The 15,048-nt window shown below is 43.9% G+C and overlaps 1 protein-coding gene across 1 annotated transcript in view; it reads left to right on the top strand.

Annotated features, from left to right (window-relative positions):
• Positions 1-15,048, top strand: part of LOC144610592 (3',5'-cyclic-AMP phosphodiesterase 4B-like) — a 227,439-nt gene that overhangs the window by 20,773 nt on the left and 191,618 nt on the right. The window contains exon 2 of the mRNA XM_078429401.1: positions 3,653-3,894. Coding sequence (XP_078285527.1) covers positions 3,853-3,894 — 42 coding nt within the window. The 5' untranslated portion in view covers positions 3,653-3,852. The remainder of the gene's footprint in view (positions 1-3,652; positions 3,895-15,048) is intronic.

The raw sequence follows: 15,048 nt of genomic DNA, 5'->3' as shown, positions 1-15,048 counted from the left end.
AGGATTTTTGTAGAGTTTATTCCCATGCTGTTGTATCAACAGAATGACACCATTTCTGTGTAAATCACAGGTGAAATGGCTTTGTAACTGATAATTTTAATGGTTGAAAATATAACCAGATGTAAACGAGCTTCAAAGCAAAAATTAAGAAACTGCATTAAATTTTAAAGGCCTGAATTTTAACATTTCGTGGTAATTCTGGAAAGACTTACAAAAGCCTCTTTAATCCATTTTTTATTGGTTCAGAGAAGACCGTTGAGTATTTCTCATATACAGTTGTTATTTCAGATTTCCAGCAGCTACAGATTTTTTCCCCTTCAATACTCATGACGTTCAGTCATATGAGATCACGAGTTTGTTTAGTGCCACTAGATAAAGGGAGGTTGTTCCTATTAGCAGTTGGTTCAAGTATCAGGTTGATAAGACCAAAGGCATGTGAGGATGTAGTTTTTTGCTCAGAGAGTAGCAGTGATCTGTAAATCACTGCCTATAAAGGTGGAATAGGATGAATCAGGCTTTTCATAAAGGAATTAGGTAGACACTTAAAAATGTGGAAAATGTCTGTAAAGAGCAAGGAAATACCATTGACAAGATTGGTCCTGGCACAGACTTGATGAGCCATGTGGCGTCCTATGCCCTGTCTCATTGAATCTGCTTTACCATGTTATCCCTTATATGGAGTGGTGCATACAACACCCTACGGTATGAATATTGATTTCTCCAACTTCAAGTAACCCTTGCTTTCCCTCTCTCTCTGTCCTTCCCCCATCCTAGTTCTCGGACCAGTCTGACTGTCCTCCTGATTAAACATTACTGATTGTACGCCTCGTTGTCATTTTTCCCTCAGCTAACAATGAACCATTCTACATTTCCTTGAACATCGTGCCCTTTGATCTGTGTTTTCACACCTTACCCTTCCATATCTCTCTGTCTCCTTAACATATATAACACATATAACAACTACAGCATGGAAACAGGCCTGTCCGGCCCTACCAGTCCACGCCGACCATTCTCCCTGACCTAGTCTCATCTACCTGCACTCAGACCATAACCCTCCAATCCCCTCCTATCCATATACCTATCCAATTTACTCTTAAATAATAAAATCGAGCCAGCCTCCACCACTTCCTCCGGAAGCCCATTCCATACAGCCACAACCCTCTGAGTAAAGAAGTTCCCCCTCATGTTACCCCTAAACCTTTGTCCCTCAATTCTGAAGCTATGTCCCCTTGTTGGAATCTTCCCCACTCTCAAAGGGAAAAGCCTACCCACGTCAACTCTGTCCGTCCCTCTCAAAATTTTAAAAACCTCTATCAAGTCCCCCCTCAACCTTCTACGCTCCAAAGAATAAAGACCCAACCTGTTCAACCTCTCTCTGTAGCCTAAGTGCTGAAACCCAGGCAACATTCTAGTAAATCTCCTCTGTACCCTCTCCATTTTGTCGACATCCTTCCTATAATTTGGCGACCAGAACTGCACACCATACTCCAGATTCGGCCTCACCAATGCCCTGTACAATTTCAACATTACATCCCAACTTCTATACTCGATGCTCTGATTTATAAAGGCAAGCATACCAAACGCCTTCTTCACCACCCTATCCACATGAGATTCCACCTTCAGGGAACAATGCACAGTTATTCCCAGATCCCTCTGTTCCACTGCATTCCTCAATTCCCTACCATTTACCCTGTACGTCCTATTTTGATTTGTCCTACCAAAATGCAGCACCTCACACTTATCAGCATTAAACTCCATCTGCCATCTTTCAGCCCACCCTTCCAAAAGGCCCAAGTCTCTCTGTAGACTTTGAAAATCTACCTCACTATCAACTACTCCACCTATCTTAGTATCATCTGCATATTTACTAATCCAATTTGCCACACCATCATCCAGATCATTAATGTAAATGACAAACAACAGTGGACCCAACACAGATCCTTGGGGCACTCCACTAGACACTGGCCTCCAACCTGACATACAATTGTCAACCGTTACCCTCTGGTATCTCCCATTCAGCCATTGTTGAATCCATCTTGCAACCTCACTATTAATACCCAACGATTTAACCTTCTTAATCAACCTTCCATGTGGAACCTTGTCAAATGCCTTACTGAAGTCCATATAGACAACATCCACAGCCTTGCCCTTATCAATTTCCCTGGTAACCTCTTCAAAAAATTCAAGAAGATTAGTCAAACATGACCTTCCAGGCACAAATCCATGTTGACTGTTTCTAATCAGGCCTTGATTATCCAAATAATTATATATATTGTCCCTAAGTATCTTTTCCATTAATTTTCCCACCACAGACGTCAAACTAATAGGTCTATAATTGCTAGGTTTACTTTTAGAACCTTTTTTAAACAAAGGCACAACATGCGCAATGCGCCAATCTTCCGGCACCATCCCTGTTTCTAATGACGTTTGAAATATTTCCGTCATAGCCCCTGCTATTTCTGCACTAACTTCCCTCAATGTCCTAGGGAATATCCTATCAGGACCTGGAGACTTATCCACTTTTATATTCTTCAAAAGTGTCCGTACCTCCTCTTCTTTAATCCTCCTAATTTCCATCACTGACTCTCAGTCTTGACCCAAAACGTCACCCATTCCTTCTCTCCAGAGTTGCTGCCTGCCCTGCTGAGTTACTCCAGCATTTTGTGTCTCTCTTCGGGGTAAACCAGCATCTGCAGTTCCTTCCTACTGCATGATATGTTGTGAACCAAGGGGCAATACATAAAGAGGGGAAAATGTGCCTTAGGAGACTGGAAGTTTTCAAGTGGAAGCTGGAAGAGATGCTGAAAGGAGTAGTGTGAATTGCAAGAAAGACGGTCCTGAGATGGAGCAATGACCTGGAGCAGAAGATATCAGGTGGAGAATGGGGTGTGAACAATGGAACTGAAAAGAGGAAATGCTGCAATCATTTTCGTTGTCCATCATCTTGGAAAGAGAATCAGTTAACTTTTCAAGTCGAAGATCTTTTGTGAAAATGATAAAGGGACTTGAGCCCAAAATATAATCTTTGTTTAACTTTCAGATGCTGTCTGACCTGCTGAGTTTTTCCAGCATTTTCTGTTGTAGTAGATAAGAATGTGATGATCCATCATATTTGCCACTGTCGAGAGATCAAAGTTGCATAAAATACCATAGTCATAGTCACAAAGGATATTACTGGAGACAATGAGTCGTGACTAAATGGTGTACGTTTGACAACTAGGAGCGTGTAAATAAAGATTGGTGTGGGATTAAATCATTCCATTGGGAGTTGATGATAGTACAGAAGGAAAGTTTAGACATGGGTGGTTGTTGAAAGGAACAGATGTAAAGAACAGACTTCCCACCACATGGCATCTCATAAATAGAGGCTAGACACAAAATGCTGGAGTAACTCAGCGGGTCAGGCAGCATCCCAGGAGAGAAGGATGGGTGACCCCTCGACCCGGAACGTCACCCATTCCTTCTCTCCCGAAATGCTGCCTGGCCCACTGAGTTACTCCAGCATTTTGTGTCTACCTTTGATTTAAACCAGCATCTGCAGGTTTTTTTCCTTCACAAATAGAGGATATCTCCTTCAGGTATTGCGGCCACTGCTAAATAATTATTCTGCATCTCACCAACAGTAATTTTTGCCATTTGCTTTTATTTGCAGAAGGTGGGCAGAAACTGTTTCAATGCCAGGCAGAGGCTGAAATCGATGGGCAGAGGTGGGCGCCAAGGAACAGCATCTTGATGTATCTGAGAAACGGACAAGCACATCTTGCAGCTCCTTAAATTATTCACTGAGCTGGCTCCAGCTTGCACGGTACCGCCTCTGCTCCTGTCCAAGGACTTGGCCAAGCTTGCCACGCAATGAAGAAGAGCACCAGTGTCCTGCAAGTCAATGCAGAAGATGTAAGTATTTCAAATGCTAACCAATGAAACATGTTCCCGATGTTGGGGGAGTCCAGAACCAGGGGCCACAGTTTAAGAATAAGGGATAGGCCATTTAGAACGGAGATGAGGAAAAACTTTTTCACTCAGAGAGTTGTAAATCTGTGGAATTCTCTGCCTCAGAAGGCAGTGGAGGCCAATTTTCTGGATACTTTCAAGAGAGAGTTAGATAGAGCTCTTAATGATAATGGAGTCAGGGGGTATGGGGAGAAGGCAGGAACGGGGTACTGATTGTGGATGATCAGCCATGATCACATTGAATGGCGGTGCTGGCTCGAAGGGCCGAATGGCCTCCTCCTGCACCTATTGTCTATTGTCTATTGAATTATATCCCATGAACTGGATTTTGACATCAGCTGTCTACTCACATGTAATGGTTAAATATCTAATAGCAGTTTTTCTCCATTCAAACTTTCTCCTTTTTCTCCAGAGGAGAGCTGTCTTCATCCAGTGAGAGTGGGGAGATGGGTTCTTTCCCTAACATGCCTCTCTGCGCTTTCACTGGTGGGATGGAAGGTGGACATGCGTCAGTCCCCTGAGCTGCCCCTTTGCTGAGGCGGGTAGGGAGGCAAACAGTAAGGCCACTCTCTCTCTCCCAGGGGTAAGAATGTAGGGTGGGAGGCTATTCACTCCAGCATTTAACCCAAATTAATTTAATGCATAATAGATGTCTTGAATGAAGGCACAGCTACAATACAATACAATACAATACAATACATTACAATGCATCTTTATTGTCATTGTACAGGGGTACAACGAGATTGGGAATGCGCCTCCCATACGATGCAATAAATTAATTAGCTAGTCAGTATTAATTTAAAAGTATTAATTTAAACAACCCAATGAAACAGATTGTAACAGTTTTAAAACAGAATAAAGTGCAAGTAGATCTGTGCCGGATCACTGTGCGATGCGACCATCCGGCTCAACAGGACCGGTTCATAGCAGCTATGGCCCTGGGGATGAAGCTGTTCCTGAGTCTGGAGGTGCGGGCGTAGAAGGCCAATCCTGCTCTCAGAGCTCAGCAATAGACAATAAGTGCAGGAGTAGGCCATTTGGCCCTTCGAGCCAGCACCACCATTCAATGTGATCATGGCTGATCATTCTCAATCAGTACCCCGTTCCTGCCTTCTCCCCATACCCCCTGACTCCGTTATCCTTAAGAGCTCTATCAAGCTCTCTCTTGAATGCATTCAGAGAATTTTCCATGTCAGTACCCTACCTCCAATACCATGTGCTCTAATTTTGCCCACTAATCTCCTATATGGGACCTTGTCGAAGGCTTTCTGAAAGTCGAGGTACATCCACCGGCTCTCCCCTGGACATATGGAATAAATGACAAGAATTTAGGCTGAGTTTTCCAACTATGGTCCAGGGACATTCAGGACAAATGTGGGCTTGGTACTGCTGTGCAGAACCTTTGATCCTCAGCTCAACTTTTAAACCTGACCTTCACTTTGTTACTAAAGTTCTACCCATTCCTCAGCTCTTCTGCTGCTGACACTTTTTTTGCAAAACCACAACCTCGTCATCCTCATCTGGAAGGCATTGGGTCTACTGGTGGAACTCAGATATGCAAAAATTGTGATGTTCTTCAAGAAAGGAGCAAATTCTGACTATGGTAACTGACTTCTGTGCTGTCTGGCAGAGAATTTCATCGCCTGGGTCCCCTTTAAACTCTTCTTCCTCGTGATCAAATAGCTGCCATCTGAATCAAAGCATGGATTCTGGCTGTCTAGCAATAATGGATATGAGCTTCACCACTAGACAACTCCAATAAAGGCGAATATGCAGGGGAGTCTTCAATTCCATCAAACCCTTGTACTCCATCAGTCTGGAGGGAAATAGAACATACATCTGCTTCCCTCACCTCTCTACTTCACCATTACTGTCAGGGCTTTCACGCTTATTTTAAGCTTTCCCCAAACCTATATAATTTCTGTTTGAGCTTTTTGACAACAGTCTGGATTCCGGTGTAACTCACGTAATGTATAACTTTCTGGCAGGCAGACTTGTCGTTTTACCGTATATCCGGCTAACTAAATGCCAATATTTCATCGGAAAGTGTCGTGCATCAGGCACAAGTCTGAAGAAGTGTTTCGAAACAAAACGTCACCCATTCCTTCTCTCCAGAGCTGCTGCCTGACCCGCTGAGTCACTCCAGCTTTTTGTGTCGATCTTAAACCCCTGTCCCACTTAGGCGATTTTTTAGGCAACTACAGGTGACTAGGCTGTCACCACACGGTCGCCGGGGTGTCGCCTGTCTGGTCGTGAGTCGTCTCCAAAGAGTCGTAGCATCTTTCTGGTCGCCGCTGGATTTTCAGAATGATGAAACATTTTCGGCGTCAGTGGGTTTGACGCCAATGAGCGTAGCTTGACGTCTCCTGACGTAGGTGCTGTCATAAGTTGTCGCCAGGTGACGTAGGTTGTCGCCGGTGCTGAATTCGGTGAATTCCATTGGCGACTACCTACGTCAACCGGCAAAACCGGAGGCCAAAATGATGCGAGTTGTCTTCAGTTGTCGCCGAAAGGGTCGTAGCTTGTCGCGGGTGGACGTAGGTTGACTTTGGTTGTCGCCTGTGTGGTCGTAGGTGCAGTCGTAGGTGGACGTCCTACTCGCGACGATTGGGTCGCCGGTTGTCAGTAGCCGATTTTTCGGCGACCTGCTACGACTATGACAGTCGCCTAAAAAAAACGCCTAAGTGGGACATGCCCTAGGCACAAGTACTCGGTGGAATTCAGATACAAGCTGTGAACAGTTAAAACTATAGAGCAAGTCTGCTCTCTGCTGGCAGGAGCATTGAAATGCAGGGCTTTGATTTATCATATCATATCATCATATCATATACATACAGCCGGAAACAGGCCTTTTTTCGGCCCTCCAAGTCCGTGCCGCCCAGTGATCCCCATACATTAACACTATCCTACACCCACTAGGGACAATTTTTACATTTACCCAGCCAATTAACCTACATACCTGTACGTCTTTGGAGTGTGGGAGGAAACCGAAGATCTCGGAGTAAACCCACGCAGGTCACGGGGAGAACGTACAAACTCCTTACAGTGCAGCACCCGTAGTCAGGATCGAACCTGAGTCTCCGGCGCTGCATTCGCTGTAAAGCAGCAACTCTACCGCTGCGCTACGCTACCTTTATCAAATGTGCAAAAGGGACTCGACCATTAATCTAAATTAGAATGGATACATTTACAAATTGCATGTTTGAAAAAAAAGGACATAGCTGTTAATATTAATAATGTTTAGCCTGTCTGAATCAGTGAAAGTCATATTATTTTTGCTTTTACGATGGAGGCTGGCACTGTTAGATATGGTCGGTTCAATGTCGATCATTACAAGAGCTCCTCCTGTTTTTTTCCATTGGCTGCAAAGGCAGTTCCAGTTTACCTTTTGAAAGGGGTGCTCAGCATTCTTGCTCCTCATTGACAAGGCAAATTCAATGCTAGCATTTATATCAAGAGGACTGGAATACAAAAACAGAGATGTAATGCTGGGGCTCTATAAGGCGCTGGTCAGGCTGCATTTAGAGTACTGTGAGCAAATTTGGGCCCCAAATGTAAGGAAGGATGTGCTGGCTCTGGAGAGGGTCCAGAGGAGGTTTACAAGAATGATCCCAGGAATGAGTGGGTTAGCATATGATGAGCATTTGGCAGCACAGGGCCTGTACTCACTGGAGTTTAGATGGTTGAGGGGGGACCTCATTGAAACTTGCAGAATAATGAAAGGCATAGATAGAGTGGATGTGGAAAGGATGTTTCTACTGGTGAGAGAGTCTAGGACCAGAGGTCACAGCCTCAGAATTAAAGCACGCTATTTTAGAAAGGAGGTGAGAAGGAACTTCTTTAGTCAGAGGGTGGTTAATCTGTGGAACTCATTGCCACAGAGGACTGTGGAGGTCAAGTCAGTGGATATTTTAAAGGCAGAGTTAGACAAATTCTTGATTAGAACGGATGTCAAAGTTATGGGGAGAAGGCAGGAAAATAGGATTAGGAGGCAGCGATGAGCCATGATTGAATGGCGGAGCAGACTCCATGGGCCGAATGACTCTACATGGTGCAGCATTTTGAACTTAATGTTAAATTCAACAATTTCAGATGATTTTCTGTTCCTTTTGTCAGTTCTGAGGCAAGGGTCATCCAACTGTGTTTTTAGCTCAGTTTTTCTCTCTCGATCAACATTGCTTGAGTAGCTGGACATTTCCAGTAGTTACCTTTTGCTTGTGAGGTTCCACATCTCATTTTGCAACGTAATTATGTTCTCTTCCTTCATTTCTATGTTATCCAGATGGTTCTGTACACTGGGCAATCATGGCTGATAAGACCATTCTAGGCTCAATAATTCCTTTCATGTCGATGGTGTATGAATGGTGTTGTATGAGTGTTTCTAGATTTTCAAAATTCTCTTTGCTTCATGCATTCCAGCTTCCTCGTGTGAGTGAGCAGCACTTTTATGTGCAGGTATGCCAAACAGGATGATCCAATGCTTGTCGTTCCCAGTGGTGCGTGTCAGTATTGGAACTCTCAAGTGATGTTCTAATAGAATATATGAATCTTGCTTTCTGTCCAGCACATGAATATTTGTCCCCAGGCAGGTCTTCATAAAGTAGCTACATTGGTAATCTTTCATAGAATCATAGAGTCATACAGCGTGGAAACAGGCCCTTCGGCCCAACTTGCCCATACCGACCAACATGTTCCAGCTGCACTAGTCCCACCTGCCTGGATTTGGCCCATATCCCTCTGAACCTGTCCTAACCATGCACATGCACCATTTTTCCGACGTGTCTCACCTAACTAATCTGCGATTCTTTCAACAATCTGTAAGTTCTAGGAAGGTTTGTTTGGATAGAATCTGTGGGTGGAATCTTGTCTTACCACCTTGATTCTGCACAAATGGGTCATATGGTCATTTTAAACTGTCTGACATGCTGTGCACTATCCATGTCTTGCACACATAGAGGATGGTAGGCATGCTAACAGCATGATACACCTACAACTTGGTCTTTAGCCTTCTCGTTCCCACACTTTACTTTCCAGCCTTCCAAAAGCAGAGCTGGTATTTGCTTTCCTGTTGTGAACTTCATCATCGATGTTGACTGATCTTAAGGGAGTGCTGCCAAGGTACATGAACTTGTCGTCTACTGAAATTCTCTGACCATTCACACGGAAGTTTGGTTCTGTGTATGGGGTGCTTTGTGAATGAATGAATGAATAAGTTTATTGGCCAAGTATGTACACATACAAGGAATGTGCCTTGGTGCTCCGCTCGCAAGTAACAACATGAACATACAGTAAACAATTAAGAATAAAGCATAAAACATTAAAACATAAAGAATACAACATTACAGTTTAAACAAGTGAGTGAAATAAACCAGAGCAAAAAGAGACCACAGACTTTTGGTTATTGAGTAGATTGAGTAGAAGTTGAGTGCAGGGTCATTTCTGCTAAGCATAATGTTCTGGAAGTGCTTTGAAAAACAAACCAGAAAAATGCAGAGAAAAACAAGAGTTGATGCTTCAAATAAGGAACTTTAATTAAAACTGAAAATGTGAAAAAGTAGCACTAATCGATGAAGAGCGGGGAGCAGCAGAGGATATAACCCCATCACAGGATTCTGTTCAACATTCCCGCTGGGCATTCACTGGACCTGTTGCTCATCAGTGCCCTGACTTGGGTTATTGTGCCATCCAGTCAGGTGAGAGGGAACCGTGCTGGTCATCACCATCACACAGTAGGTTGACCTGCTCCACATCTTCCAAGTCTTCAGCATCAAACGTGTCCGTCTGAATACTCTAAATGGTCACACATACATCTTGCTTTCAGAGTCTGCTGCCATTTCCTTGCGGATGTGGCACCTTAGCCAGGTGGCCACGGCACAATGTTCACACGTTCTTGGCTTCAGGGATTGGAGCCCTAAGCAGTAGGAGAAGGGGGGGGGGGGTGGAGGAGGAGGCCCCCTGTGCTCTGGCAGAGGCAGGTGATTCACCATTTATCACCAATCTTCAGCCAAGAAACAGTTTTGGTAGTTCTTGCCACAGTACACACCCACCACTGTTCTGGAGCAGAGCAGCCAGTTTATTGCGACACCACTCTCTAGATACTGGGAGTTTGTTCTGTCATGTAGCCCAGAGATCAGTTTGGGACCTAGCCTTCCTCTGGCTCTCTAGTCCATGTTAAAATGTTTCATCCCTTTATCTCCAGTCTCCTCAAACAAAAGGCTCACAAACCGTCTGAGTTTCAATGCCCAGTAGTTTTATTTCCTTTAATATAACTTAAGTGCAATAGCAAATGTCCAAAATGTCAATATTGTCCCTTTCAGTGCTTTTGAGCCAGGACGCATCTTTGTGGTTATGCATTTGAAATGGAACAGAATGAAATGGATTAGTTGGCTGGAATTCTGCTGGCTGAAGCTATGTAAATAAGCAGCTGGAAAAGAATCAGAGCCATCTCTAACTCATTCATCATTGGTGAGGTCTACTCACTTTACCAAATTGGTCAAACGTTGACCTTCATTTTGTTGGCAGCGCTGTTTCTCTGTGAAATGCGAGTAGGCAGTGCCAACAACGATCTATTTGTGATTCCTCTCGCACTGGGGGGCGAGGGAACAGCTTGTCCAGTGGCCTGAGAAGGCACCTAGTTGTGACTCTAAACACACCACTGAAACATTATTGGTAGTACTGTCATAGCACTATAGAGCTGTAATAAGCCCTTTGCCTCAACACATCCATGCCAACTGTGATGCCTGTTTACACTAATCCCATGTCCCCACATTAGGCCCATATCCCTCTACTCCTTTTCTATCCGAGTACCATCCATGTAAATACTGTAGCTACATCCCAAAGACATGCGGGCTTGTAATTTAATTAGTCCCTGTAAACCAAAATTGCTCCTAATGTGAAGGGAGCGAATGAGAAAGTAGGATAACATAGAACTAGTGTGAACGGGTGATGGAAGCTTGTTGTAGACTCAGTGGGATGAACGGCCTGTATCCATGCTATATCATTGAACTAAATGAAATTGCAATATTTACTCATTTTATTCCAGAATTCCATCATGTGTGGTATTTTGCTTTTGTTTAAATATAATGTGTTTTTATGTATAATATGCAACTATTTACCCAGCCCCAACAAAAGCATCAAATATAAATTATTTCACACATTCCTACTCCCAGCAGAAATCAAGACTGGATTAAGGAGAATAATTAGTTCTTTGCCAGAGATGGAGGCAATGCTGAGTTTGTTCTAAACTTATTTCATTCTCCATCCTTATAACATAGTAGTAAAAACATAGAAACATAGAAAATAGGTGAAGGAGGAGGCCATTTGGCCCTTCGAGCCAGCACCGCCATTCATTTTGATCATGGCTGATCATCCACAATCAGTAACCCGTGCCTGCCTTCTCCCCATATCCCTTGATTCCGCTAGCCCCTAGTGCTCTATCTAACTCTCTTACTATTGGCTATTTTAAATTCATCCAGTGAATTGGCCTCCACTGACTTCTGTGGCAGAGAATTTCACAAATTCACAATTCTCTGGGTGAAAAAGTTTTTTCTCACCTCAGTTTTAAACGGCCTTCCCTTTATTCTTAGATCTTATAACTAAAAGATCTTCTGCATAGTGGACGCCTACAGAGTGAAAGGGTCATAAATGAAATGCAGTGTCCCTTCCCACCGGTGTTTTTCGTGTCCGGCAGAACCATTTAGGACATACCTAGTCTGTTGCTTTCGCAACATGGGCCACAACGCAATGACCATGAGCATGAACACCTTCATTTCAAAATATCTTTTTAATATTTCCTCCACATTTCTCCTCTACTGTTTAGAATGGATGTTCTCTCACACTGTGCAAAGCCCTGAGCTTCCCTTTGGCAGTTTACCAAGTCCCTCACAAGGAAGCTTATTACCAGAGGCAGAGCTTTCTCCTCACCTGGTACCCGCGGAAATTATTGCTTGAAGATCCGAAGCAGAAATCAAGCTCGTTTATCTCTTCCCTAGATTTGAGCTAACAATACAGACTGGGTAGACACAAAATGCTGGAGTAACTCAGCGGGTCAGGCAGCATCTCTGGAGAGAAGGAATGTGACGTTTCGGGTCGAGTCCCTTCGTCGGACTGAACACAGTCTTTTTTCCTAATACGGACAGGGTAATGCAAGCTGGCTGCTTTACCAAGTCTGCATCTTTCAGCTACTGTATGTCTTTAGACATTTGGAGGAACTGCACAAGGAACTGCGGACGCTGGGATCTTGAGCAAAACACAAAGTGCTGAAGTAACTCAGCGGGTCAGGCAGCATCTTTGGAGGGAACAGGCAGGTGACGTTCAGGTCGGGTCCCTTCTTCAGGCTGTCTGAAGGAGGGTCACGACCAGAAATGACGCCTGTCCATTGCCTGGAAAATGTGAATGGTGAATGTTTCAGGCTGTGCATTCCTTGCCCATGAATAAACATTTCCCAGCAAGAAATTATATAGGTTCTGGAATTATTCCCATGGATTGCTGCTCGCAAATGTGACTCAACTATTCAGCAAAGGAGGGAGAAAAAAAGTGGGGAACTACCAATGTATTAGCCACCATACAGATATGTAGGTTAATTGGCTTGGTAAATGTAAAAATTGTCCCTAGTGGATGTAGGATAATGTTAATGTGCAGGGATCACTGGTTGGCGCGGACCCGGTGGGCCGAAAGGGCCTGTTTCCGCTGTGTATGTCGATAAGGAGAGATTAAGTAGACAGGGCCAGCACGCACTAGAGTTGAAACAATAAGATGGTATTGCATTGAAACAAACAAAGCTCTTTAAAGGCTGGATGCAAAGAGGATATTTTAACTGGCTGAGGAGTCGAGAGCTAGGAGTTACAGTCTCAGGATACGGAGTACAAAGTTTACAATTGAGATGAGGAGATATGTTTTCACACAAAAGGTGGTGAATCTTTGCAATTCGCTACCCTTGGTTGCTAGGAGGCTCAGTCATATGTCTGTATGTTCTTCACAAAGGTTTGGTCCCAGTTTTAAAGGAAATGTCAAGAATAAATCCATGGGCTTTAATACAGGTACCACTGCGGAAAGATGAACAAACTATGAACAAACCTGATTTTGGGAAAAGAGATTAAATAGAAACAATTATTTGTAGTTTTTGAGCGATACCCTTATCCTTATGGATCTAATAATGTTCTGGTAAATGATCTTGCAGGGTAATCCAGACTTGGAAGGTGTCGTTTTAAAACAATAATTTTCTGCCCCACACACTTGTGGAGGTTGAATCGATAAATTTATTCAAGGCTGAGATAGATTTTTGGATTGTAGGAGAATCAGGGATTATTGGGAGTTGTCAAGAAAATGGAATTGAAGCTAAGAAGGGTGGAACAGACCTCTGGAGACATATGGTCATAAATTTATGTACTAATGTTATAAATTATTAGATACACCGATCAGCCAAAACATTATGAACTGATGAGCCAAAACATTATGACCACCTGCCTAATACGCTGTTGGTCCTCCGTGTGCAGCCCCATACGCAGCAGGGTGCGATGCACTGTGTATTGTGACGCATTCCTCCCATGACCACCATTAAAATTTTCTGTGACTTGTGCCACAGTGGACCTTCCGTCGGTTCGGACCAGACGGGATAGCCTTCGTTGCCCTCATGCATTGATGAGCCTTGGGCGCCCAACATCCTGTCACCGGTTTGTGGTTTGTCCCTCCTCGGACCACTGTCGGTAGGTACTCACCACTGCTGACCGGGAGCACCCCACAAGCCTTGCCGTTTAAGAGATGCTCTGACCCAGTCGTCTAGCCATAACAATTTGGCCCTTGTCAAAGTCGCACAGGTCTTTACTCCTGCCCATTTCTCCTGCATCCAACACATCAACTTCAAGAACTGACTGTTCACTTGCTGCCTAATATATCCCACCCCTTGACAGGTGCCATTGTAACAAGATAATCAATGTTACTCGCTTCGCCTGTCAGTGGTCATAATGTTTTGGCTGATCAGTATATTTAGTACATTTCTCTAAAAGGTCTATATTGGACATTGAGATAAGATGATGGATATCAGAAAGACCAGCATTCTTCATTTATTGGGTTCAGTGCAATGATAGACCCTAGGTCTCGACCTGAAACGTCACCCACTCCATCTCTCCAGAGATGCAGCCTGTCCCGCTAAGTTACTCCAGCATTTTGTGTCTATCTTCAGTTTAAACCAGCTTCTGCAGTTCCTTCCTGCACTGTTTAGTGCAATGCATTGGGCTGATGTAGAAATTGGCAGATTTAGTCAATGTGTGGCAACTGGGAGCTGAGTCAGTTTTATTAAAGGTTTTCCCAGGGGTTCTGGTCGGCTTTTTATAATGATTAAAAATTATATGAAGTTATCTATGATGTTAACATGGTTTCAGTGGGGGAACAAATGCCTGTGGCTTTTAAACGAAGACATGGAATTTAATACTGAGAATTGTAAAGATGTGGGATCTGGTAGGGGAAGAATTGTGCAGAATATGTGCAGCGGGCGTACTCTTACTGAGTCACAAAATAATAACCCTCAGATTTGGGTGGACAGGTCACATAACCAAATGAAAGAAGCAAGGCACAAAATGCTGGAGTAACTCAGCGGGTCAGGCAGCATCTCGGGAGAAAAGGAATAGGTGACATTTCTGGTCGAGACCCTTCTTCAGACTCAGAATCAGGGGAGAGGGGAACCAGAGATATAGAAGGTACTTAGGAGAAATGAATGGAAGATATGCAAAAAGCAACGATAATCAAGGAAATGTGGGGCACACAATGGTCCATTGTTGGCTGTGGGACAGGTGATAACGAGTATACATACAGAGAAACTCAACAGGACGACAGTGAAACTAACACGCTGACTAGGGCAGGGGAGGGTCGGAGGGAGGGGGTTTAGAGAAGTGAGAGAAATCAATAGTCATACCGCTGGGCTGTAAGCTGCCCAGGCGAAATATGAGATGCTGTTCCTCCAATTTACGTTTAGCCTTGCTCTGATAATGGAGGAGACCTAGGACAGAAAAGTCAGTGTGGGAACAGGAGGCGGTGTTAAAATGTAAAGAAAAACGGGAGATCTCGTAGGCCGAGACGAACTGAGCGAAGGTGTTCAGCGAT

Source organism: Rhinoraja longicauda, chromosome 37 (assembly GCF_053455715.1).
Source record: "Rhinoraja longicauda isolate Sanriku21f chromosome 37, sRhiLon1.1, whole genome shotgun sequence".
NCBI classification, from domain to species: domain Eukaryota; kingdom Metazoa; phylum Chordata; class Chondrichthyes; order Rajiformes; family Arhynchobatidae; genus Rhinoraja; species Rhinoraja longicauda.
This window is presented reverse-complemented; position numbering and strand designations above follow the sequence as displayed.